The sequence below is a fragment of the Mobula hypostoma genome, chromosome 19 (genome assembly GCF_963921235.1).
Source record: "Mobula hypostoma chromosome 19, sMobHyp1.1, whole genome shotgun sequence".
In the NCBI taxonomy this organism is placed as follows: Eukaryota; Metazoa; Chordata; class Chondrichthyes; order Myliobatiformes; family Myliobatidae; genus Mobula; species Mobula hypostoma.
This window is the reverse complement of record NC_086115.1, coordinates 10,852,766-10,879,877: the sequence shown is the minus strand read 5'-3', so window position 1 is coordinate 10,879,877 and position 27,112 is coordinate 10,852,766. Positions and strand designations below refer to the sequence as shown.

The 27,112-nt window shown below is 46.9% G+C and overlaps 1 protein-coding gene across 1 annotated transcript in view; it reads right to left on the bottom strand.

Moving 5' to 3' along the window:
• The window catches only part of LOC134358810 (prominin-1-A-like), a 108,015-nt gene that overhangs the window by 31,035 nt on the left and 49,868 nt on the right, over positions 1-27,112 (bottom strand). The window contains exons 6-15 of the mRNA XM_063071317.1: positions 25,440-25,503; positions 24,773-24,862; positions 22,491-22,687; positions 20,848-20,922; positions 10,892-10,955; positions 10,019-10,178; positions 8,902-9,054; positions 6,693-6,816; positions 5,861-5,952; positions 4,735-4,819 (exon numbers count right to left, since the gene is read on the bottom strand). Of these exons, the coding sequence (XP_062927387.1) occupies positions 4,735-4,819; positions 5,861-5,952; positions 6,693-6,816; positions 8,902-9,054; positions 10,019-10,178; positions 10,892-10,955; positions 20,848-20,922; positions 22,491-22,687; positions 24,773-24,862; positions 25,440-25,503 (1,104 nt within the window). The remainder of the gene's footprint in view (positions 1-4,734; positions 4,820-5,860; positions 5,953-6,692; positions 6,817-8,901; positions 9,055-10,018; positions 10,179-10,891; positions 10,956-20,847; positions 20,923-22,490; positions 22,688-24,772; positions 24,863-25,439; positions 25,504-27,112) is intronic.

The window sequence follows — 27,112 nt, the reverse complement described above, 5'->3', positions numbered from 1 at the left end:
TTGTAGTGCTCTATAACAGTACAAGGCCATTGTTGGAGTGGGCAGTGTTAGAGTGGTCAGGCTTGGGCGAGAACAGACACAGGCTCGAAGTAATTTTTATGTTCTGTTAGGAGCTAGCTAGTGCACTGAGACTGGGTCTACAGTTAGTGGCATGTTCCTTCTGAAATGTGGGAACTTTGGGAAACCAGTCTTCCTGATTACTACATCTGCACAAAGTGCACCAAATTGTAGCTCCTCAGAAAACACAAGGTTGTGATAGCAGGTGATTTTAACTTTCCACATATTGACTGGGACTCCCATGAAGGGATAGAGAACTGGGGCTGCAACTCGATGACCTTTGGCTCATCCAGGAGAATGAGGAGGCGATAGACAGGAGGTACAGGAGGGGAGTCACCCCTAAGTTGCAGGAGGCAGGTAGGTGGGTGACTGTCAGGAGGATAGGCAGCTAGTATAGAGTACCCCTGTGGCCATTCTCCTCAATATTATGTACACCACTTTGGATACTATTCGGGGTACGATAACCTACTAGAAGCCACAGCAACCAGGTCTCTAGCTCTGTGACTCAGAAGGGAAGGGAAGATAAGAGCTGAACTGTAGTGATAGGGGATTCATTGGTTAGGGAACAGGAAGCAGGTTCTGTGGATGGAAGCGAGATTCCTGGCTGGTTTGTTGCCTCCTGGGTGCCAGGCTCAGGGACATCTCAGATCGAGTCAAGAGCATTCTTAAGTAGGAAAGTGAGCTGCCAGAGGCCATGGCCCACATCAGTACCAATGACATGGGTAGGAGGGGAGACAAGGTCCTGCAAAGTGAGTTCAGGAAGTTATGTGCTACGTTAAAGGACAGCAACTCCAACATTATGATCTCAGGATTGCTATCCAAGCCATGTGCTAGTGAGGTCAGAAAGGAAGATCATACAGTTTAACACATGGCAAAGGAGTTCGTGCAAGGGGGAGGGCTTCAGAATTTTACAGAAGTTTGAAACTTTGGGCTTTTTTTCCAGTGAAGGTAGGACTTGTACAGAAGGAACAGTTTGCACCCGAATTGGATTGGAACTAATATCCTAACAGGAAGGTTTGCTAGTATTGTAGTATTGTAGGAAAGGTGGATGAGCTTAGGGCAAGGATCAGCATGTGGAATTATCGCATTGTAGCCATTAGTGAGATTTAGATTAGGTTGTGGGGTGGCGGGGGGGGGGGGGGAGGCAGGATTGGCAGCTCAATCTCCCAAGGTTCCGTTGCTTTACATATGGTAGAGGGGAGAGATGGCATTGCTAGTCAGGGAAAATGTCATAGCAGTGCAGAGTCATGGCACACTGAAGAGCTCATCTAGTGAGGCTTTCTGGGTAGAATTGAGCAACAGTAAAGGTATGACCGTGCTAATGGGATTATATTATAGACCATCCAAAAGTCTGCAGGATTTAGAGAAGCAAAGTTGTAGAGAAATCGCAGACTGTTGCAAGAAACACAAGGTTGTGATAGCAGGTGATTTTAACTTTCCACATATTGTCTGGGACTCCCAGAAAGGGATAGAGGCTTAGAGTTTGTCAAATGTGTTCAGGAAAGATTCCTTAATTAGTACATAGAAGTCCCAACTGGAGAGAGTATGATACTAGGGAATGAGATTGGGCAGGTGACAAAAGTTTGTGTAGGGAACACTTTGCATCTAGTAAGCATAATGTCATTAGTTTCAAGTTAAATAGGGAAAAGGCTAGTTTGAGAATCTCCTCGGTTTGAGATTCTAAATTGGAGAAAGTCCAATTTTGATGGTATCAGAAAAGATCTGGCAAGTGTGCATTGGGATGTTTTTCTTTTTGCAAAAGATGCCCTTAATAAGTAGAAGGACTTCAAAAGTGAACTTTTGAGAGTACAAAGCTTGTATGTGCCTGTCAGAATAAAAGGTAACGATAACAGGCTTATTGAACCCGGGTTTTCAAGAGGTATTGAAGTCTGGTTGAGAAAAAGAAGGAAGTGCATAGCAGGTATAAGCAGCCAGGAACAAATGAGGTGCTCGAGGACTTTAAGAAATGTAAGAGAATACTTAGGCTAAATCAGGAGGGCTAAAAGAAGGTATGAAGTTGCTCCAGTAGACAAGGTGAAGGAGAATCCCTAGGGCTTCTACAGATATATTAAAAGCAAAAGGATTGCAAAGGACAAAATTGGTCCTCTGGAATATCAGAGAGGTAATCCATGCATGGAGCCAAAAGAGAAGGGGGAAATACTAAATTAATTTTTTGCATCTGGAGCAGATACAGAGCCTATAAAAATGAGGCAAAGCAGCAGTGGGGTCATGGACCCTGTACAATTACAGACAAGGAGGTATTTGTCTTGAGGCAAGTTAGGCTGGATAAATCCCCAGAGACAAGGACACACCCAGAGTACAGGCTTCAGACAGTAGATGGGTGACCACCAGGAGAGGTAGGGGATTAAGAAGTCATGACAGGGTTCCCCTGTGGCCATTCCCCTCAGTAACAAGTACACCAGTTTGGATTCTGCTGGGGGAGATGACCCATCAGATCACGACAGGAGCAGCCAGGCTGGTAGCACGGTTGCCGGCTTTGAGGCTCGACAGGGAAGAGTAAAGTCAGGCAGTGTGGTAGTTATAGGGGACTCGATAGTTAGAGGGACAGAAAGGAGATTAGGAAGGGTTCCAGCTCAAAATCTTGACTGATCGTTTCCACGGATGCTGCCCGACCTACTGAGTTCCTCCAGCGTGTTGTGAGTGTTGCTTTGACCCCAGCATCTGCAGCGAATTTTGAGGAGATCATGAACTGTCGTGTCAGAATGGGAATGGGGAGTAGAATTGAAATGGGTGGCTATTGGGAGATCCCGCTCTTTCTGGCAGACAGAGCGTAGGTGCTCAGCAAAGTGGCCTCCCAATCTACTTCGAATCTCACCAATATACAGGAGGCCACACATAGTACCAGACATAGTATATGACCCCAACAGGTAAAGTGTTCCCTCACCTGGAAGGGCTCTTTAAGGCCCTGAATGATAGTGAGGGAGGAGGTGTAGGGGCAGGTGTAGCACTTGTTCCTCTTGCAAGGATAAGTGCCAGGAGAGAGATCAGTGGGGAGAGACTTATGGACAAGGGAGTCAGTAAGAAAGCAATCCCTGTGGAAAGCAGAAAGTGAGAAGGAGGGAGGGAAAGATGTGTTTGGTGGTGAGATCTTGGAGATGGCGGAAGTTACAGAGAATTATGTGCTGGACGCGGAGGTTGATGGGGTGGTATGTGAGGAGAAGATGAATCCGATCCCTGGTGGGGTGGCAGGTGGATGAGGTGAAGGCAAACAGGTGTGGAATGGAAGAGGTGTGGGTGAGGGTGGCATTGATGGTGGAGGAAGGAAAACCCCTTTGAAGAAAGAGGACATCCAATTAGTTCTGTTGGCGCGTGGCCAAGTGGTTAAGGCGTCGGTCTAGTGATCTGAAGGTCACTAGTTCAAGCCTCAGCTGAGGCAGCATGTTGTGTCCTTGAGCAAGGCACTTAACCACACATTGCTCTGTGATGACACCAGTGCCAAGCTGTATGGGTCCTAATGCCCTTCCCTTGGACAAGGGAAAGAGTGCAGAGACAATTTACAAGGACGTTGCTGGGACTTGAAGATCAGACTAGTAGGGGAACGTTGAATAGGGTAGGACTTTATTTGCTAGAAAATAGAAGATTAAGGGGAGATTCCATAGAAGTATACAAAATTATGAGAGGTAGAGACAGGTAAATGAAAGCAGCCTTTTTCCACTGAGGTTGAGTGAGACCATAATTAGAGGTCATTAGGTTTCAATAGGAACATTTAACGTCAGAGAAATGTATACTATATACACCTAGAGATTCTTTTTTTTCACAAACATCCACGAAAACAGAACAGTGCCCCAAAGAATGAATGACAATTAAACGTTAGAACCCCAAAGCCCCCCCCCAGCTCCCCTTCCCATGTGTAAGTGGCAGCAAAGCAACGACACCCCCTCCCCCACCAGCAAAAAAAAAGCATCGGTGCCCCCCCACCGAGCACTCAAGCGTGCAGCAAAGCATCAATAAAGACACAGACTTGCAGTACCCCAAAGACTACTTGTTCACTCAGTAGTTCAACGTACCACAGGCTCTCTCTCTCTGCCTAATAAGGGAAAAGGAATTGTCCCCATTTGACAGTGAGAGGGGAGACATAACAAACAACTCACTGACTTATGATGTTAAAAGTCTGTTTTTTTCACTTTTTCTGAGCTCTGTGCCCCGAGAGTCAGCCCCAAAGAGACTCAGGTCTCTGGACACACAGCCCCCAACAGCCAGACCATTGCTCCCGATGTTCCGCGTTCTCCCACCTAGAATCAGCCTGTCTGCAGAGCCACGAAATCCTGGAACCCTGAAGGCACGCTAGTCTCCCAGCCCGCGTCCTTGGGATATCAAAAAGCAGCCGGTCATGAGGCCCTGAGAGCGGGTCCCATTCCCACAAAGGTTAAGGGTGAAAGGTGAAATGTTTAGGGGAACATGAGGGAGAACATCTTCACTCAAACGATGGTATGTGTGCGGAATGGGCTACCAGAGCAAGTGGTCGATTTCAACATTTAAGAGAAATTTGGCTAAGTATATGGACTAGTTTGATCCAGATGCAGATCAATGGGACCAGGCGGATTACTGGTGCGGCACAAACTCGACGGGCCGAAGGGCCTGATTCTGTGCTGTAGCATTCTATGATTCTGTGGGTAGGCTGATCTGGTCGAGTTCTGGTTAGAGTTCTGCACGTACCTTGCTGATGTTTAGGTACTCATCCAGGTTAAAGCTGAGACCCAGGTTTAAGGCTTTCCACGCTGAGGTATTGTTCTGGCAGTCGCTGTGTGCAGAGAAGGAGTTTGTCAGGTGCAAAGTCCCAAAGCAAGTAACACAGTAGAGTCTACGGTCTATGCACAAGCAGGCGTGAGATTAGGTCCAGTGAAAAACTTACTTGCAGCAGCATTACGGGTACATCGTGTAAGCTAATCAGAATTCAGGAACATAAATTAAACACAAGTTCTTCAAAACTTTTTAAATACAAAAAATATAAGGTCTACTTTAGTGCAAAGTGATCACACTGTTGTTAAGCTCTCGTGATTATGGTTGTGCTGGTTGGTCCAAGAACCAAAAGGTTTAAGGGAAGAGAAAGGGAGGATCTTCCAGTTGTCACCAACTTCTCATCCCCATTCCAACATGTCTGTCCACGGCCTCCTCGACTGCCGCAATGCGTCCCAACTGAGGTGGGAGGTGCAACGTCTCATATTCCATCTGGGTAGCCTCCGAGCAGATGGCATGAATTTAGATTTCTCCAACTTCTGGTAATCTCTTCCCCCTCCCACTTCTTTTGTTTTCCATTCCCCATTTAGGTTCCCGTCTCACTCCTTCCCTTCTCTTCACCTCCCTCTGGTTTTGCGACACTTTCCCTTTCTTTCATGGTCCACTGTCCTGGCCTATCAGATTCTTTCTTCTTCAGCTCTTTACCTCTTCCACCTGTCACTTCAAACCCTGCACTGAGAGGGTTAATGAATCAACTGCGATGGAAAGGCAGAGCAGACTTGACAGGCCGAATAGCCTAAGTCTGTTCCTTTGTCTTATGGCCTGAGTGGTGAGGGTCTTTGATGATGGATGCTGCTTTCCTGTGGCAACTGCTCCTTGTACAGTACAGTGGTGGGGAGGGCTTTGCCTGTGATGCACAGGGCTATGTCCAGCAACTTTGTGTAGCCTGGTTCATTCCTGCAAATTGGTGTTTCCATACCAGGCTGTGATACACAACCAATTAGGATACTCTCTACTGTGCATCTATAGAAGCTCAGCTCAAGAGCAGTAAGGGGCACGTCACGTTGACGTTGATATTGTGTGGAATTAACTTCAAAGTACTAACCGGTACAGAGTGCTGATGTTGAGGGCGGTGTTCTCCAGTCCGAGGGCCTCTCCCAAGTCGAACTCGTCCAACAGTCCCACATCGTCAATTACCTGTAACCCAACGAGATGGTTCAGATGTTACAGTTATGGGGAGGATGACTGCACAACCGCACAGGACTTATCAAACCCCCAAAGCTCCTGGACAAGGTAGTACAGAATAAAAATAAAGATTGATTTATTTCTGTCTGATGTGGTCTCTTACCGCCCCTCCCCCCCCCCCCCCCATTTCCATCCATGAACTTCCCTCACCATGGATCCAGTTCCTCTGGACGGTAGATGATGGGATGAGCACACTGCCACCCGGTGAAGGTGCACAGTGCTGACTCGGAGGGACATCATGTAACAGGAGCCTCCAGAAAATGCTGCCACTAGACAATACAACAGCTGATGGAGGAACTCAGCACGTGGCGAGGGAAATGGATGGTCCATGGTTTGCATCAAGACCCTTCATCAGGACTGGAAAGGGAGGGAGTCTGATGCTAGAGAAAATCCCAGAGAGTGTCAGAATGGGAAAGCGAAAGTGAGACAGAGAAAGAGAGAAAGTGACAAGAGAGAGAAAGACTGAGAGGAAGAGAGAGTGAGAGAGGGGAATGAAAGAGAGAAAAAAGATTTGAGGAACAGGAGAGGATTGGAGATGGACAGACTGAGGAGGGAATAAGGATGGGAAATAATGGAATGGGTGGAAGGAACAAGTGAAGGAGTAGTGAAGGGATTTCAGTCCGTGAAGAGATGAAGAGGAATGGTCATCAGACTGAAATACAAGCTCAGTGAGATTACGGGAGAAATTTTACCTGAAACAATTCTCCATTGTACCAGGGCTTGCAAACCAACGAGTAGACATTGCCGCCCACAAGGAATAAGATTAAGACCAGGAGGATCAGGAGCCAGTAGAAGATGAAGCTGAAGCCGACTCCCCTGTTGGAGCAGAGATTGGAGCTGGTGAGGGTCACTCAGTATGGAGGGATGGAACACTCCCAGAGCACAGCCCCTGAAACTCCCCCGAGATATTCCCCGTTTTCACCCCCCGCCCCCCCATGGCAACAGCACTTGTGCGTTCCAGCAATGCAACTGGACACTGAGGCTTTGTGTTCATTGTCGGCCAGCCCCCCGGTGAGGTTTATTAATCAGAATTAAATAAGAAACTTCAAAGAACATCGGAGCACATTTTCCCTGGATAAGAAAGGACTTTTTTTCTGGGGGTCTATGTCATCATTTTGAAGCCGTGTAATTTTATTGACATGGTGGAAGGAGATTTGTTTCTTTCCTAGTTCAACAGGATGGACTGCTGGCTTCAATAAACCCCATCAGGGCCTTGAACCTTATTGCCTGCACTACACTCTCTCTGTAACTGTCAGACTTCACTCTGCATTCTGCTTGCTTTTCTGTTGTACACACAAGAGATCTGCAGATGCTGGAAATCTTGAGTGACACACACAAAATGCTGGAGCAACTCAGCAGGTCAGGCAGCATCTATGGAGAGGAATAAACAGTTAATGTTTATTCCCTTCCTTTGTCTGTGGAGACTAAGCAGCCAATGTTGCAGGCCGAGACCCTTCATCAGGACTGGAAAGGAAAGGGGCCTGTTGCCAGAGAAAGACAGAGAGACACTATTGTGATGAAATGATCTTATGGAAGGCCTGCAAGACAAGTTTTCACTTTACTTCAGTACACATGACGTTAATAAATCCATTTCCCAATTTACTCATTTTTACTCGACGTTGGAATCTGAGTATTCAGATCAATCAGGCTCTGACACTGCTGCAGTGTTAAAAAAAAATAAAGATTTTCCCCTCAAAGTTTAGGCCTGATGGTCGAGGTCCCTGTGTCAGGAGTTCCAGAAGTCAGAGGCTTGATGTTTAAAGGTCTGAGCCAGGTAGGGTTGCCAACTCTCTCAGTCCCAAATAAGGGACAAAAGCAGCAGTCAAATACAGGACACTTGTGTTTACCCCGAGAAAGACTATCACGACCATGAAGCCTTGTGCGGGCACCTGTGTGCGCATGTGTGTACGTGCCGATTTTTGTCTACAAGTTGGCTTTGGCTTAATCTTCCCAACTCTGTTAAGTGAAGCTATGCTGTACATGCATTATTTCTACTTTATATAGGCTGTGTATTTATCGTATCATTCCTATACGTTGGTGTTATTTTAGGTTTTATGTGTTATCCCAGATTTGGGAACAGCTTCTTTCCAACTGTGAATAAGACTGCTGAACGGACCCTGACCCGGATCTGGGCCGTACCCGCCAAATATCTGGACCTGCCTCTCGGTTTTTTACCAGTACCTTACTTTCCCTTTTCTATTTTCTATTTATGATTTATAATTTAAATTTTTAATATTTACTATTGATTTGTACTCCAGGGAGCACGAAGAGCAGAATCAAATATCGCTGTGATTATTCTACGCTCTATTATCAATTGTTTGGCGACAATAAAGTATAAAGTATAAAGTATTGGTACGATTTGGTAAGTTATTTTTTGGGTCTGAGAACGCTCAAAAATTTTCCCATATAAATTAACGGTAATTGCTTCTGCACTTTACGCCATTTCGGCTTACGAACGGTTTCATAGGAACGCTCTACCTTAGCGGGAGAAATACAGGACAAGGGCGGTCCTGCATGGGACAAACCAATTTAGCGCAATATACGGGATGTCCCGGCTAATACGGGACAGTTGGCAACCCTAGAGCCGGGGACTGGAGGGTGGGACACCGGAAGTGGCCCGTGCCCAGCGCTGGAGGGTGCCCACTGACTGCGTGCGTGAGTGGATGGAGGGAGAAATGGGGCCTTTTTGCTGTTGACTTTGCTTCAGTGCTGTTGCTGCAGTTTCTTGCCGAACGTGGTGGGCATGTGCACTGCTGGCGCCAGAACGGGCGGCGACTCTTGCAGGCTGCCCCCAAGGTTTTATTATTTCACTGTTTGTTTCGACATACATGCAATAAACAAATGAATCTGAATCTGCTGACCAAAAGCTGAAACCTAAAATCTGGAATCTGAAATTCTTACGCCATGAGGAAGTTCCCTCCAGCATGGGACGCAGAGCTCCTCCGACTGGGGTCCACGCTGGCTTTGAGGCAGGCTGTTCCCAGCAGGAGGCCAAAGGAGTAACAGACCACAATCAGGAGAATGATACAGGATAGCACGATCCCGACGATCCATCTGAAACATGGAACAACAGGACCGTCAGCACACACACAGGATTCCCGGGAGAGGAACCCAAGAGGCAATGTAGAATATTGGACAATCCTATTGGGGAGGGGGAAGAGGCCCAGTGGGGCGAAAGCGTCATAGTGGGGGGGGGGAGAGAGTCAAGGCGGGGAGGAGAGAGTCACTTTGGGGGGAGAGAGTCACAATGGGGGGGAGAGAGTCACAACGGGGTGAGGGGGAGGGGGAGGGAGAGTAACATGGGGTGGGGGGAGGGAGAGTAACACGGGGTGAGGGGGAGGGGGAGGGAGAGTAACATGGGGTGGGGGGAGGGAGAGTAACACGGGGTGAGGGGGGAGGGAGAGTTACACGGAGTGAGGGGGAGGGAGGGATACACGGGGTGAGTGGGAGGGGGAGGGGGAGGGAGAGTAACACGGGGTGAGGGGGAGGGAGAGTTACAACGGGGTGGGGGGAGGGAGAGTTACACGGGGTGAGGGGGAGGGGAGGGAGAGTAACACGGGGTGAGGTGGAGGGGAAGGGAGAGTTACACGGGGTGAGGGGGAGGGGAGGGACAGTTACAGGGGTGAGGGGGAGGGGAGGGAGAGTAACACGGAGTGAGGGGGAGAGGGAGGGAGAGTTACACGGGGTGAGGGGGAGGGGAGGGAGAGTTACACGGGGTGAGGGGGAGGGAGAGTAACATGGGGTGAGGGGGGAGGGAGAGTTACACGGGGTGAGGGGGAGGGAGAGTAACACGGGGTGAGGGGGGAGGGAGAGTTACACGGGGTGAGGGGGAGGGGAGGGAGAGTTACACGGAGTGAGGGGGAGGGGGAGGGAGAGTTACACGGGGTGAGGGGGAGGGGGAGGGAGAGTAACGGGGTGAGGGGGAGGGGGAGGGAGAGATACAGCAGGGTGAGGGCGAGGGGGAGGGAGGGTTAGAGTGGGGTGGAGGATAGCTGCATCACACCACTTTCTGACTCACCTGTATTTATTTGCCTCTTTAACATTCGGGTAGTATTGTGTTATTGTGCTGTTAATGTTGTCGATCTCCGACTTGATCGAGCTAGTTGCGTTTAATATTGGAAACTGCTCTTTGATGTTTTCTACCTGATTTTGAATATCGTTCAGACTCTTCTTCACTTCTGCAGATCACAGAGAAATGAGATTCATGAAGCAAGTTTTTTCTGGAGGAGCGATAGAAGCTGGTGCCATGTATTGGATTTCAGTTTGGGTTTTTACTTATGAATGACTTGGACATCGAGACATACAGTGAAATGTGGAAGTTCACACAGACTGGTGTGAGAAACAAAATACAGACAGTTCTGTGGGTGAAAATGTCTTGTTAACGAGAGAGGTCAGAGGAGAATGGCCAGAGGTTCAAGCTGACAGGAAGACGACAGTAACTCAAATAACCACCTGTTACAACAGCGGAGTGCAGGAGAGCATCTCTGATCCTTGAGGAGGAAGGGTACAGCCGCAGAAGATCAGGAAATATTGGGGCTGCACGGTAGCATAGTGGTTAACACAACGGTTTACAGTACTGGGGACCTGGGCTCAATTCCTGCCACTGTCTGTAAGGAGTTTGCACGTTCTCCCCGTGACCTTGTGGGTTTCCTCCGGGTGCTCCAGTTTCCTCCCACAGTCCAAAGGCCTACGAGTTTGCAGGTTAACTGGTCATTGTAAATTGTCCCATGGTTAGGCCAGGATTAAATAGGGGGATTGCTGGTCAGCGCAGCTCAAAGGGAGATAGATCTCAATAAATAAATCAATAATACCCCGAGTGGCGAGAATATTAGGTGTAGGAGATACCCAACAATCTGTGTATGTCATGGATTTAATGCAGAATCATTCTCACCTGACACAGTGCTGGCAGATTGATCGGTAACCATTTCTGGGGTATCATTGAAAGCTTGGTAACCCTTCACCAAAAGCAACAGAGACAAGTTAGGATGTTGAAAGTGCTGAGATTGCAAAGCTGTGAGTGTCTAGTAAATGGCTAATTACTGAGACATTCATAAAGCAATACAAATAACCTTTGAGATTTATTGGCACTGAGCGTTCTGGAGAACATTTTGGAGACTGAGTGTCGGCAATTGCTATCAGCATTGCTATGACAACTGGAGTCTGGGTTCCTTTACCATTGCTCCAGTCTACTCTCTGTGGCCATTTTATTAGGTACACCTGCTCCTTAATGCAAGTATCTAATCAGCTAATCATGTGGCAGAAACTCAATGCATAAAAAGCATGCAGGCATGGTCAAGAGGTTCAGTTTTTGTTCAGACCAAACATCAAAGTGGGGAAGAAATGTGACTTTGATTGTTGGTGCCAGATTGGGTGGATTGAGTACATCAGAAACTGCTGATCTCCTGGGATTTTCATGCTCTAGAGTTTACAGACAATGGTGCGAGAAACAGGAAATTACCATCCAGTGAGCAGCACTTCTGTGGGTGAAAATGTCTTGTTAATGAGAGAGGTCAGAGGAGAATGGCCAGACTGCTTCAAGCTGACAGGAAGGTGACAGTAACTCAAATAGCCAGGTGTTACAACAGCGGTGTGCAGAAGAGCATCTCTGAACACACACGTTAAACCTTGAAGTGGATGGGCTACAGCAGCAGAAGACCACAAACATTTTATTAAGTTTGGGAACTAAACTGTGATTAAACTGGGTACCTGGGAGTTTTATAGAGAATCACCGAGATTTGCTAATAAGTTGTAATGGATACAATATGAAGAGTTTTGACATCTGGAATTAATTACAAAGAACTGGAATTGTCCATGAATAGCTTAATGCGAAAAAGTGATACTTTGGAATAGTTTTCCAGGGTTTTCCCCAAATCTTCCACCAGTGTTATAACAGGTAAATGGGGAATCCTTTGTGGGAACGTCACTGCTGTGGAGGTCGAACAATACAGTATCTCGGAAGAACAGTTGTCTTCGGGCTCAGTGTGGTGCTTTTCTCTTTGATCAACACTGCCCCAACTTTACATCAGGAAAAGAATGGTGGAGAGAGCCAGAAATTTCAAGTTCCTGGGTGTCAAGATCTGAGGATCTAACCTGGTCCCAACATATCAATGCAGCTATAAAGAAGGCAAGACAGTGGCTATGCAACACACATAAAAGTTGCTGGTGAACACAGCAGGCCAGGCAGCATCTCTGGGAAGAGGTACAGTCGGCGTTTAGGGCCGAGACCCTTCGTCAGGACTAACTGAAAGAAGAGATAGTAAGAGATTTGAAAGTGAGAGGGGGAGGGGGAGGGGGAGATCCGAAATGATAGGAGAAGACAGGAGGGGGAGGGATGGAGCCAAGAGCTGGAAAATTGATTGGCAAAAGGAATATGAGAGGATCATGGGACAGGAGGCCCAGGGAGAAGGAAAAAGGGAGGGGGGAAGCCCAGAGGATGGGCAAGGGGTATAGTGAGAGGAACGCCGGGGGGGGGGGAGGAGGGAGGGAGGGGGGGGAGAGAGAGAGAGAGAGAGAGAGAGAGAGAGAGAGAGAGAGAGAGAGAGAGAGAGAGAGAGAAATATATAAATAAATAACGGATGGGGTACGAGGGGGAGGTGGGGCATTAGTGGAAGTTAGAGAAGTCAATGTTCATGCCATCAGGTTGGAGGCTACCCAGACAGAATATAAGGTGTTGTTCCTCCAACCTGAGTGTGGCTTCATCTTGACAGTAGAGGAGGCCGTGGATAGACATGTCAGAATGGGAATGGGATGTGGAATTAAAATGTGTGGCCACTGGGAGATCCTGCTTTCTCTGGCGGACAGAGCGTAGGTGTAGTTTGGCCTCCTCTACTGTCCCATTTTAATTCCACGTCCCTTTCCAATTCTGATATGTCTATCCACGGCCTCCTCTACTGTCCATCGTTATTTATTTATATATATATATATATGTATTCTTTTTCTCTCCCTCCTTTTTCTCCCTCTGTTCCTCTCACTATACCCCTTGCCCATCCTCTGGGCTTCCCCCCCTCCCCCTTTTTCTTTCTCCCTGGACCTCCCGTCCCATGATCCTCTCATATCCCTTTTGCCAATCAACTTTCCAGCTCTTGGCTCCATCCCTCCCCTCCTGTCTTCTCCTATCATTTCGGATCTCCCCCTTCCCCTTTCAAATCTCTTACTATCTCTTCTTTCAATTAGTCCTGACGAAGGGTCTCGGTCCGAAACGTCAATTGTACCTCTTCCTAGAGATGCTGCCTGGCCTGCTGCGTTCACCAGCAATTTTTATGTGTGTTGCTTGAAATTCCAGCATCTGCAGATTTCCTCATGTTTGCGAAGACAGTGGCTACATTTCATTAGGAGTTTGAAGAGATTTGGTTTGTCACCTAAAACACTCAAGAACTTCTTTTGAAGTACTACAGAAGCATTCTGACAGGCTGCATCACTGTCTGGTACGGGGGTGGGAGGGGGTGGCTACTGAACAGGACGGAAAAAAAGCTACAGAAAGTTTGTAAAATTAGTCAGCTCCATCTTGGGTACTAGCCTCTGTAGTATCCAAGACATCTTCAAGGAGCGATGCCTCAGAAAGGCAGCATCCATCATTAAGGACCCCCACCACCCAGGACATGCCCTCTTCTCATTGCTACCATGAGGGAGGAGGTACAGGAGCCTGAAGACACACCCTCAGTGATTCTGGAACAGCTTCTTCCTCTCTGCCATTCAAGTCCCAAACGGACACTGAACCCATAAACACTACCTCACTTTTAAAAAATATTATTTTTGTTTTGTACTATTTTCAATCTATTTTTAAATATATATAATATAAATAGATATATACACACATATGCCCTTACTGTAATTGATTTATTGTTTTTTCTATATTATGTATTGTATTGAATTGCTGCTGTTAAGCTACCAAATTTCATAATACACGCCAGTGATAATAAACCTGATTCTCATTCTGACTACAGACCCATCTCCCACATTGCCATTAACTTTTTTCTGATTGTGATTTCTTTTGCACAAATATCTTAATTTGCACAATCTTTTCCTTAACAGTCTTGTACAATTGATGTTCTGTGTGTTGTCTGCAGCTCTACGTACCTGTGATACTGTTGTATCTGTACCTCATCGTTCATATGACGATAAACTTTGCTTGGCATAACTTGAGGAATCATTACCCAATGACAATTTTCAGTAGGTAAACATTCTCTATGCTCTGAAACAGTACCATAAGCCCATAAGACTATCAGCCACGCAATAGGAGCAGAGTGAGGCCATTCAGCCCATTGAGTCTGTTCCATCAATGGAGTTGATTTATTATCCCTCTCAACTCCATTCTCCTGCCTCCTCTTTGATGCATAACCTTTGATCAAGAACCTATCGACCTCCACTTTAAATACGCCCAATGACTTGGCCTGCACAGCTGTCAGTGACAATGAATTCCAGACTTATCACCCTCTGGCTAAAGAAGTTCCTCCTTATCCTTTTCTAAAGGGACATCCTTGGCAGAGGCCTTTGAAAGGAAGCTCTCCAAGTACGCAGGACTGGTCAGCAGGCTGGATGGAGAGCGAGGTGTCTCCCAGTGGAGGTTGGTTGTAGGGGATTCGTAGCCCGCTCCTTAGTTAGAGCCTTCAGCATTTTGGGCATCGAGGGAGAGAGGAAGAGGAGAGCCATCCGCAGTACCACCGATGCGGCAGAGAGGGCCTCAAGATGGCTGTGGCTCAAAGGAGGGGAGCCATGGAGTCATAAGTAGCTAGCCATCTGGACACAAGCTGGGGTCTGATCAGCCCCGGCTGGGTCACCTGGAGGAGGCTGTATGATGTTGAAAGACCCGAAACACCCGATGATTCCAGGAACATCACTGAAGATGTGTTTAGAAGCATCAATAGATGTATGTACACAGTATTCTGAGGCTGTGCCCTCTGGTCCTAGACTCCCCAACTATTGGAAACCTCCTTTCCATGTCCACACTATCTAGGCTTTTCAACATTTGATAGATTAACCTCTGTTTCTCAACAAACAATGCCTGCTCTGCTGAATATGTCCTCTGGTTCATTTTCTGTTTCAGATTGTAAACGGGTCTTTTTGCAATTTTGTTCCACGATATCCTGATAAATAAAGATGGATATTATTGTCTATCTCTGAACTCATGGTGTTGATGAACTTTCTGCAAGACTCCTGGGTAAAAAGTCATTCCTACCATATCTTGCATTTACGTGCGCCCCCCCCCCCCCCGCATTTTAGCCTGAGCCCCGGGATTTCACAATTTTCTAATCTCGGACGTTGCCTGGGAATGATAGTGTCAACTTTATTTCTTGGCCAACAGGCAGAAAGATCCTGGGAGGGCAGTTTGCGTCCTCAGCTGATGAAGTCAGCATCCCAGCAGATGAATCAATGGATGCTTCGTCAGGTATAATCATGGGTGAACCATAATACTGCAACCTTTTGAGCGCCAGATACAAGGCATTCAAGTTTGCTGACAAAGAAAGATACAAGAGATCCAGGTACAATCTCCCGAAAGCCATCTCATGGGCAAAAAATAAATTCTGGACTGAACTTGAATGAACGGAGGATGCTCGACAGTTGTGGCAGGGCTTGAATACTACCACCGCTTATAAAGTTAAATCAAGGTGACAACAGGGCTTTGCTTCCAGGTGAGCTCAATGCCTTCTACGCTCGCTTTGACTGCCAAATCATCGGGGGGCCATCACAAACTCCCACATCCCCCGATGATCCTATGATTTCAGTCTCTGAGACCAATGTGTAGGCAGCTTTCAGAAGATTGTGAACCCACGAAAAGCATCCAGCCAGGGCAAGGTACCTGGCCAAGTACTAAAAACTTATGTTGGTGTTCACTAAGATCTTTAACCTCTCGCTTTGGCAGTGTGCGGTACCCATCTGCTTCAAGCAGGCTTCGGTTATACCGATGCCTCAGAAGAACATGGTAGCCTGTCTCAATGATCATCCTCAGTGATGAAGTGTTTTGAGAGGGTGATGATAAAACATATCAACTCCTTCTCCAGAAGCGACTGGTATCCATTCTAGCTTGCCTACCCGAGCAACAGGTCCAGAGCAGGTGCACCTCATTGCCTCTTCACTCAACCCTGCAACACCTGGACAGCAAAGATACGTACATCAGGATGCTCTTCATCAATTATAAATTAGCATTCAATGCCATCATCCCCTCAAATCAATAAGCTCCAAGACCTGGGCCTCAATACCTCCTTGTGCAATTGGGTCCTTGACTTCCTCACCTGCAGACCCCAGTCATTTCAGATCAGCAGCAACATCCTCTCCACGACCTCCATCGGCACCACGAAACTGTGTATGTTGCCCCCTGCTTTACTCACTTTACACAATGATTGTGAGGCTAAGCACAGCTCCAACATCATAACTAAGCTTGCTGATGACATCACCGTTGCTGGCAAAATCGAAGTTGGTGATTGGAGGGAGGGAGGTTGAAAACCTGGCTGAGTGGTGCCACAAAAACCTCTTACTCCATATCAGCAAGACCAAGAAACTGATCATAGACTTCAAGAGAAGGGAACCAGAGGTCCATGAGCTAGTACTGATCGGAGGATCAGAAGTTAGCAACTTTAACTTCCTAGGTGTTATTATTTCAGAGGACCTGTCCTGGGCCAACCGTGTAAGTTCAAATACGAAGAAAGTGTCACAACACCTCTACTTCCTGAGGTGTTTGTTAAGTTAGGGGGTCAGACAGGCGATTCTGTGGACGCGGGAAAGAAAAGTGGATGGTAATTTGCGCCCCAGGTGCCAGGGTCCAGGATGTTTCTGATCGCATCCATGATATCCTGAAGTGGAAGGTGAACAGCCAGACGTCGTGGTACATATTGGTACCAGTGACATAGGTAGGAAAAGGGAGCAGGTCCTGAAACAGACTGCAGGGAGTTAGGAAGGAAATTGAGAAGCAGGACCTCATAGGTAGTAATCTCGGGATTACTGCCTGTGCTATACGACAATGAGTTTAGGAATAGAGTGAGGTGGAGGATAAATGTGTGGCTGAGGGATTGGTGCAGGGGGCAGGGATTCAGATTACTGGATCATTGGGACCTCTTTTGGGGCAGGCGTGACCTGTACAAAAAGGACGGGTTGCACTTGAATCTGAGGGGAACTAATATCCTGGCAGGGATGTTTGCTAAGGCTATGGAGGAGAGTTTAAACTGGAATCGCTGGAGGGTGGGAACCGAACTGAAAAGACAAAAGAAGGGGTTGTTGGCTCACAAATGGAGAAAGCTTGGAGACAGTGTGAGAGGAAGGATAGGCAGGGGAAAGAGAAGGGATGCATTCAGACCGATGGTTTGAGACCAATTTTAATGCAAGAAGCATCATGAACAAAGCGGATGAGCTTAGAGCGTGGATCAGTATTTGGAACTATGATGTTGTGGCCATTACAGAGACTTGGATGGTTCAGGGTCAGGAATGTTTACTTCGAGTGCCAGGCTATAGCTGTTTCAGAAAGGACAGGGAGGGAGGCAAAAGAGGTGGGGCATGGCACTGCTGATCAGAGATAGTGTCACGGCTGCAGAAAAGGAGGAAGTCATGGAGGGATTGTCCACTGACTCTCTGTGGGTGGTAGTTTGAAACAGGAAGGGGTCAATAACTCTACTGGGTGTTTTTTATTGACCATCCAATAGTAGCAGGGACATCGAGGAGCAGATAGGGAGACAGATTCTGGAAAGGTGTAATAACAGGGCTATCCCAAATATTGATTGGCATCTCCCTAGAGCAAGGGGTTTAGATGGGGTGGAGTTTTTTAGGTGTGTTCAGGACACAATATGTAGATAGGCCTACAAGAGGAGAGGCTGCACTTGATCTGCTATTGGGAAATGAACCTGGTCAGGTGTCAGGTCTCTCAGTGGGAGAGCATTTTAGAAAGAGTGATCACAGTTCTATCTCCTTTACCTTAGCATTAGAGAGGGATAGGAACAGACGAGTTCGGTATGTTCCAATGAGACAGGGAACGGATGAGAGGGAACAGGAACTGTGGTGTACAAAGGTTGTTGAAAATCTTGTCAAGAAGAAAAGAAAAGCTTACGAAAGTTTAAAAAAAAACTAGGTAATGATAGAGATCTAGAAGATTATAAGGCTAGAGGAAGGAGTTTAAGAATGAAATTAAGAGAGCCAGAAGGGGCCATGACAAGGCCTTGGTGAGCAGGATTAAGCAAAACACCAAGGCATTCTACCAGTATGTGAAGAGCAAGAGGATAAGATGCGAGAGAATAGGACCAATCAAGTGTGACAGTGGGAAAGTGTGTATGGAACCAGAAGAGATAGCAGAGGTTCTTGGTGAGCATTTTGCTTCAGTATTCACTACGGAAAAAGATCTTGGCGATTGCAGGGATGACTTACAGCAGATTGAAAAGCTTGAGCATGTAGACATTATGAAAGAGGATGTGCTGGAGCTTTTGGAAGGCATCAAGTTGGATAAGTCTCCGGGACCAGATGAGATGTACCCCAGGCTACTGTGCGAGGCGAGGGAGGAGATTGCTGAGCCTCTGGCAATGATATTTGCAATATCAATAGGGATAGGAGAGGTTCCTGAGGTTTGAAGGTTTGCCGATGTTGTTCCCTTATTCAAGGGAAGGAATAGAGATAGCCCAGGAAATTATAGACCAGTGAGTCTTACTTCAGTGGTTGGTAATTTGATGGAGAAGATCCTGAGAGGCAGGATTTATGAACATTTGGAGAGGCATAAAAAGCAGGTCGTGCCTTATGAGCCTGATTGAATTTTTTGAGGATGTGACTAAATACATTGATGAAGGTCGAGCAGTAGATGTAGTGTATATGGATTTTAGCAAGGCATTTGATAAGGTACCCCATGCAAGGCTTATTGAGAAAGTAAGGAGGCATGAGATCCAAGGGGACATTGCTTTATTGATCCAGAATTGGCTTGTTCACAGAAGGCAAAAGGTGGTTGTAGACGGGTCATATTCTGCATGGAGGTCAGTGACCAGTGGTGTGCCTCAGGGATCTGTTCTGGGACCCCTACTCTTCGTGATTTTTATAAATGACCTGGATGAAGAAGTGGTGGGATGGGTTAGTAAATTTGCTGATGACACAAAGGTTGGAGGTGTTGTGGATAGTGTGGAGGGCTGTCAGAGGTTACAGTGGGACATTGATAGGATGCAAAACTGAGCTGAGAAGTATGAGGTGGTTCATTTTGGTAGGTCAAATATAATGACAGAATATAGTATTAGTGGTAAGACTCTTGGCAGTGTGGAAGATCAGAGGGATCTTGGGGTCCGAGTCCACAGGACACTCAAAGCTGCTGCGCAGGTTGACTCTGTGGTTAAGAAGGCATATGGTGCATTGGCCTTCATTATCTGTGGGATTGAGTATAAGAGCCAAGAAGTAATGTTGTAGCTATATAGGACCCCGGTCAGACCCCACTTGGAGTACTGTGCTCTGTTCTGGTCGCTTCACAGGAAGGACGTGGAAACCATAGAAAGGGTGCAGAGGAGATTTACAAGGATGTTGCCTGGATTGGGGAGCATGCCTTATGAGAATAGGTTGAGTGAACTCGGCCTTTTCTCCTTGGAGCAGTGGAGGATGAGAGGTGACCTGATAGATGTGTATAAGATGATGAGAGGCATTGATCGTGGGGATAGTCAGAGGGTTTTTCCCAGGGCTGAAATGGCTAACACGAGAGGGCACAGTTTTAAGGTGCTTGGACGTAGTTACAGAGAAGATGTCAGGGGTAAGCTGTTGTTTTTTTTAAAACGCAGGGAGTGGTGAGTGCGTGGAATGGGCTGTTGGTGACGGTGGTGGAGGCAGATACGATACAGTCCCTCTCGAGACTCCTGGATAGGTACATGGAGCTTAGAAAAATAGAGGGCTGTGGGTAACCCGAGGTAATTTCTAAGTAAGTACATGTTCGGCACAGCTTTGTGGGCCGAAGGGCCTGTATTGTGCTGTAGGTTTTCTATGTTTCTGTATCTTCTAAGATTCAGCATGTCATCTAAAGCTTTGATAAACTTCTATAGATGTGTAGTGGAAAGTATATTAATCGGCTGCATCACAGCCTGGCAAAGAAACACCAATGCCTTTAAAAGGAAAATCCTACAAAAGTAATGGATACTTCCCAGTCCATCACTGGCAAAGCCCGCCCACACTCAGCACATCCACATGAAATACTGTCGAAGGAAAGCAGCATCAGATCATTAGGGACCCATAACATCCAGGATATGCTCTCTTCCTCACTACTGCCATCAGGAGAAAGTACAAGAGCATCAGGATTCACTCCACCAGGTTAAGGAACAGTCACTACCACTCATCTGTCAGGCTCTGGAACCAAAAGCGATAACGTCAGTCAGCTTCGCTTGCCGCATCATTGACATGTTCCCACAAGCTATGGACTCATTTTCAAGGACTCTTCATCTCATGTTCTCGATATTTATTGCTTATTTATTATAATTTCATTATTATTTGTTTTTGCTCTCTCTTTGTATTTGCATTTTGTTGTCTTTTGTACAGTGGTGAACGCCCAAGTTGGTGCAGTCTCTCATTGATTCTGTTATGGTTATTATTCTACTATGGAGTTATTGAGTATGCCCACAAGAAATTGGATCTATTGGCTGTATATGGTGACATATACTGTGTGTGCTTCAATAAATTTACTTTGAACTTTCAAACTTTGAAGAGATGAGGAGATTCACAACCCACTACCCTCAAAATCAGCTACCCAGGAAGGCAGAGAGAGAGAGAGGGAATATATTTTCATTTTGGTAGGCTAGATTGCATCTGGGGAATCTTGTGTTTGTGTACCATTACTAACACAACTCAGTAAAAAGTTTAATCTCACTGGTCCTTTGTCAATCTTCCTCCGCGCATACATAATGAGAAACTCTATACCTTTTGTACAAGGGATTGGAGGTCCGAATCCACAACTTGCTTCATGGCATTGGTCACGTTGTCCATGTTAGGAATCTGTCGGAAGATCAGAAATGAATTGTGTGTAGAGTTAAACACAACGCGTTACCATTGCTGATTCCCCCAACATCCAGACTGAAGGACCAAAGGAGCAGTTGAAGCAGCTATATTGAACTGAAGGTCCCTGGGCCCTGTTGTAGAACATAGGAACCTTAGAGTACAGGTTACTGGCTCCCTTAAAACAGAGTCACAAGTAAATCAGGTGGTGAAGCAAGCTTTCGGCATACTGGCTTTCAGCAATCAGGGCACTGAATACGGAAGCTGGGAGACAGACACAGATGGCTGTGGAGGCCAAGTCATCAGGTATATTTAAAAGCAAACAACAGGAATTCTGCAGATGCTGGAAATTCAAGCAACATACATCAAAGTTGCTGGTGAACGCAGCAGGCCAAGCAGCATCTACAGGAAGAGGTGCAGTCGACGTTTCAGGCCGAGACCCTTCGTCAGGACTGTCCTGACGAAGGGTCTCGGCCTGAAACGTCGACTGCACCTCTTCCTATAGATGCTGCTTGGCCTGCTGCGTTCACCAGCAACTTTGATGTAGGTATATTTAAAATGTAGTTTGATAAGTTTTCGATTAGCCAGGGTGTCAAATGTTATGGGGAGAAGGCAGGTGAGTGGGGTTGAGTGGGATAATAAATCAGCCATGATAGAATGGTGGACTGTATTTGATGGGCCGAATTGCCCAATTCTTCTCCTAATGTCTAATATTTGGTTATATTGTGATTGTACAAGATGTTGACGAGGTCATTGGTGTATCAGATGATCGAACGTTACACTACAATACAGGCCCTTCAGCGACAACATTATGCCAACATTTTAACCTACTATAAGATCAATCTAACCCTCCATCCTTTTTCCATTCATCCATGTACCTACCCAAGAGTCTCTGAAATGTTCCTCACATATCAGCCTCCAGCAGAAACCCTGGCAGTGCGTTCTGCGCACCCATCAGTCTCTGTGTTAGAAACCTACCTCAGCCACTCCCCCCACTACACTTTCCTCCAATCACCTTAAAATGATGCCCGCTCTCATTAGCTATCTTCACCCTGGAGAAAAGTCTCTGGCTGCCCGCTCTATCTATGCCTCTTATCATCTTGCAATTCAGTTAACTGTTGTGTCCAGCTTTGCTCGCACTGTTACAGGAAGGATGTGCTTAAATTGGAAAGCGTGCACAGATGATTAACAAGGATTTTGCCAGGACCCAAGTGGCTGAGTTATGGGGAGAGGATGGACACGTGGACCGCTACTCCTCAGAGTGTAGGAGATTGAGGGGTGATCTCATTACTGGGCTGTGTGCTGGCAACAACATTTTTCAGTCGCGCCATTAATAAACTGCTCCAAGATGGTTTGCCGTAGAGGCATCAAATAACGTCCAACACGAAGCCATGGATGGGATCAACAAAGGAAAGAGCTAAAAGAGGAAACTTTTAAGCAATCTGAGAAGAAGGAGTGATGGAGCAGTTTCCGGACAGGCAGGGATGCCGTGGATGGTGTGATGCAGCTAGGAAGATTGGGGAAGAGGGCCGGACGAGATGGAGAGAGGAGACTGGAAGGTCCCATACCATGGAAAAATTGGCGAGAGGGGTGAGCCCAGTCACCAGGCCCTGGCTGCTGGTACAATTGGATCCACAATGAATGAGGGTCTTGTTCATGCTCTGTTGGATGTCGCTCAGATTCTTCTGGAGATACTCTTGCTGCTGAATCAGCTTTGCCACTGTGTTGTTGATCAGCAGAAGTCTGTCGTTCATTTCCTGGATGTCTGTGAATGAAACACTTGGAATGTTTGGACCAGAGAGATGGAACCAGAATCCCGAAGATCAAACGCTGCCTTTCAGCTGTTCCCTGTTGGGGGACAGTTTACTCCCAGTTTCAATCCCACAGCCTAACGGCTTTATGGCAAGCAAACCTCACACTCAACTGAACAGCCCCGGGCTGGAAGTGGCAGCGCGCTAGCCTAGTGGTTAGTGCAACTTTTCACAGTGCCAGCAACCGGAAGATCAGGGTTCGATTTCTGCCGCTGTCTGTAAGGAGTTTGTACTTTCTGTCCATGACTGCGCGGGCTTCCTCCCACATTGCAAGGTACAGGTTCGGGTTAGTAAATTGTGGGCATGTTCTGTTGGCACCAGGAGCCTGGCAACACTTGGCACATCCTCGGACTGTGTTGGTTGCTGACACAAACAATTGCATACTGTATGTTTCGACGTACATTTGACAAATAAAGCTCATCTTCATCTCTCCTCTGAAGGCTCTCCTCCATCTCACTCTACCACCACACACTCTGGCCTTATTTCACAAACGTACACACACTTCATTCCTCAAATTCTAAGGTAACACAAAAATAATTATTCATTGTAAATCACTCTGCAAGATATACCATTCCGCTTCTTTATAGAATTGACATTAGAACCACCTGATGTCATTATTTTTCTTCACTGTCCATTCCACCAGTAAGTCCAATCTCTTGGTGTACCGTGGTGGGAGTATCTGAAACTGTGGCCTTTCCCCACTTGGATGGCTGCACCAACTTTCACCATTTCCCTCTACATGCAGACGTGGACCTGGTATTGAGCCAGTCTAAATCCTCACGCAGGTTCTCACTCCCTTCATCCATGTCCTCTGTGCCATATTCTTACGACTGCCCTTCTGAATCTTTCCCATGTTGTGGGTATGGCCGTTCCTCCCACTCTGACCCTAACCCCAGCCAGTATATCCTATTGAACCAAGGGTACCTGGCGAAGCCAATACAGAACCAGTCCCACTCTGGTGATTACACACATCTCATGGATACAACTGGAGAACTGGAAGTTTTGGATCAGGAACGAAGACCCTGGGTCTGTGAACCTCTGTGATTCCACCGGGGAAGTCGGGTGTTAAGTTTTGTAACTCGAAAACTAATCAAAAGGAAAACACGGGAAAGCCGGGGGAAGATGTGCCTACTCTTTGTTAGTGAGGCGTGCACATGTGATATGGTAGCGTCATGGAGTAGTTAGATGCAAAACAAAACCTCCCTCTACACTGTCCCATCACACATTCCCAGGGCAGGGACAGCACAGGTTAGACACAGAGTGAAGTTCCCTCTACACTGTCCCATCACACATTCCCAGGACAGGGACAGCACGGGTTAGGTACAGAGTGAAGCTCCCTCTACACTGTCCCATCAGACACTCCCAGGACAGGGGCAGCACGGGTTAGATACAGAGTGAAGCTCCCTCTACACTGTCCCATCACACACTCCCAGGACAGGGGCAGCACGGGTTAGATACAGAGTGAAGCTCCCTCTACACTGTCCCATCACACACTCCCAGGACAGGGGCAGCACGGGTTAGATACAGAGTGAAGCTCCCTCTACACTGTCCCATCACACACTCCCAGGACAGGGGCAGCACGGGTTAGATACAGAGTGAAGCTCCCTCTACACTGTCCCATCACACACTCCCAGGGCAGGGACAGCACGGGTTAGATACAGAGTGAAGCTCCCTCTGCACTGTCCCATCACACACTCCCAGGGCAGGGACAGCACGGGTTAGATACAGAGTGAAGCTCCCTCTGCACTGTCCCATCACACACTCCCAGGACAGGGACAGCACGGGTCAGATACAGAGTGAAGCTCCCTCTACACTGTCCCATCACACACTCCCAGGACAGGGACAGCACGGGTCAGATACAGAGTGACTGTCCCTCTACACTGTCCCATCACACACTCCCAGGACAGGGACAGCACGGGTTAGATACAGAGTGAAGCTCCCTCTACACTGTCTCATCACACACTACCAGACTAGGAACACACAGACGACCCCAGCTCAGTCATTGCTCTTTTTCCGTACGAGCCTCTGATGGTCATTACCTTGAGCCAAATTCGATGCTGCTGTCAGTGCTGGGTATGCACTTCCACCTAACTTCTCCTTAATGGATTCACCCAGATTCGAGCCAATATCTGAAAATGATAAGAGGTTCAAAGAAGACAAGCCAAATGAGAGACCCAGTCCAAGACGTCACCATTACAGCAAAATTGAAATGTGCAGGTACATCATCAGCTGCAGGGAACAGTGACCTCAGCCTCGTGCATCAGGGGCACATCAGACAGAGAACAAGAGTCTATCTTATCGTTATAGGAGACCATTCAAAAGTCTTACAACAGTGGGATAAAATCTGTCCTTGAGACTGGCGGTGCGCATTTTCGGGCTTTTGTGTTTTCTCCTGATCGGAGAGAGAGATGACCGAGAGAGAGAATTCTGGGGTGTGTGGGGTTTAGATTGTTAGACTTCAGCTTCTGCAGTCTCTTGTGTCTCCATGTTAGCAGATGTTCAAGATGGTGACATTTAAAGATAAGAGAAACAGAGTATGGGCAGGTGCGGGGGTGATCCTGATCTTAATCCAGGTGTCAGTAATTCATATATTTAACCAAACGTGGCCCATACTGGTGATCAGAATGCTTGTAAGGGGCTGGCTTTTCAACCTGGAGCCGAACACGCTGATATCGATTAGCAGAGTGCCAAAGCATCTTAACTTACTGTCCAGGTTAGCCGTGACGAGCATCACTGGAATAGAGGTGCCGTTTGTGATGGCTGTGACTTGCTGGAAGAAACAATTTGGAAGAGAAATTATAATAATCTCAGGGGCGCGGTTCCTGGAACCCACATATGCAAAAGACCCCGCTCGTGATTAGGGATTTTCTTTCAAGCAGCAGTTTGGGGAGATTTACATGATACATGCACGAATAGACAGTGTTGTAAGTATACCATGGGGGTGGAGGGGTGGAGAAGGTCGTTGGCTTTATTGGTCAGGACATTAAGTACGGAAGTTGGGATGTCATATTGCAGTAGTAACGTGTTGGCGAGGCCAACTGTCGAGAATCGTCTTCAGCAGGGGTTCCCAACCTGGGATCCACGGACCACTCGTCAGTGGTAGGGGTTCATGCCATAAACATGGTGGGGAACCTCTGCTCACACTGTCATGAGAATGAAGCCGTTAAGCTGAAAAGAGAGCAAGAAGATTTAGACCATAAAACCATAAGACACAGCAGCAGAATTAGGCCATTTGGCCCATCGAGTCTGCTCCACCATTCGATCATGGCTGATTCTTTTTTCCCCTTCTCCCCATAACCTTTAACGTCATGTCCAATCAAGAATCTATTAAGATCTGCCTTAAATATACCCAACGACCTGGCCTCCACAGCTGCCTGTCATATTAAATTTCACAAATTCACCACCCTCTGGCCTAAGAAGTTTCTCTGCATCTCTGATTTAAATGGATGCCCCGTATCCAGAGGCTGTGCCCTCTTGTCCTAGACTCCCCCACCATGGGAAACATTCTTTCCACACCTACTCAGTCAAGGCCTTTCAACATTTGAAAGGTTTCAATGAGATCCCCTCTCATCCTTCTAAATTCCAGCAAGTACCAACCCAGACCCCATACGTTCCTCATATGACAACCCCTTCATTCCAGGAATAATCCTTGTGAGCCTCCTCTGAACCCTCTCCAATGCCAGCACGTCTTTTCTTAGATGAGGAGCCCAAAACTGTTCACAATACTCAAGGTGAGGCCTCACCAGTGCCTTATAAAGCCTCAGCATCACATCCCTGCTCTTGTATTCTAGACCTCTTGAAATGAATGGTCTTAAATCATTAAGCTGAGAAGAGTGCAAAGATGATTTATCAGAAAGTTACCTAAATTTATAAGGAGACATTGGGCAGACTAGAACTTTATTCCTTGGAGCCCAGGCACCTTATGGAAATATGCAAAAATCATGAGGCACATAGACAGTATGAATGTACATCGTTCTTCTCCATGAGAAAAAGAATCAAATCTAGATGGCATAGGCTTAAGGTTAGAGGGGAGAGATTTAACAAGGACCTGAAAGGCAACTGCTTCACACAGAGAGTGGTGGGTACATGAAATGAGAAGATTTGAGGCAAATATTATAACATTGAAAAGACACACGTACACACACACACACACACACACACACACACACACACAAAAAGTGCTGGAGGAACTCAGCAGGTCAGGCAGCATCTGTGGAAATGAATAAACTGTCGATAATTTGAGCTGACTTATTTAAAAGACACTCTGACAGATAATGGATGGAAAAGTTTTAGAGGGTTTGGGCCAATTGTTGGCAAGTGGGATTGGCAGTGTAGGCCAAGAGAATCGGGGGGGGCGGGGGGGAGAGAGGTTTTGATGG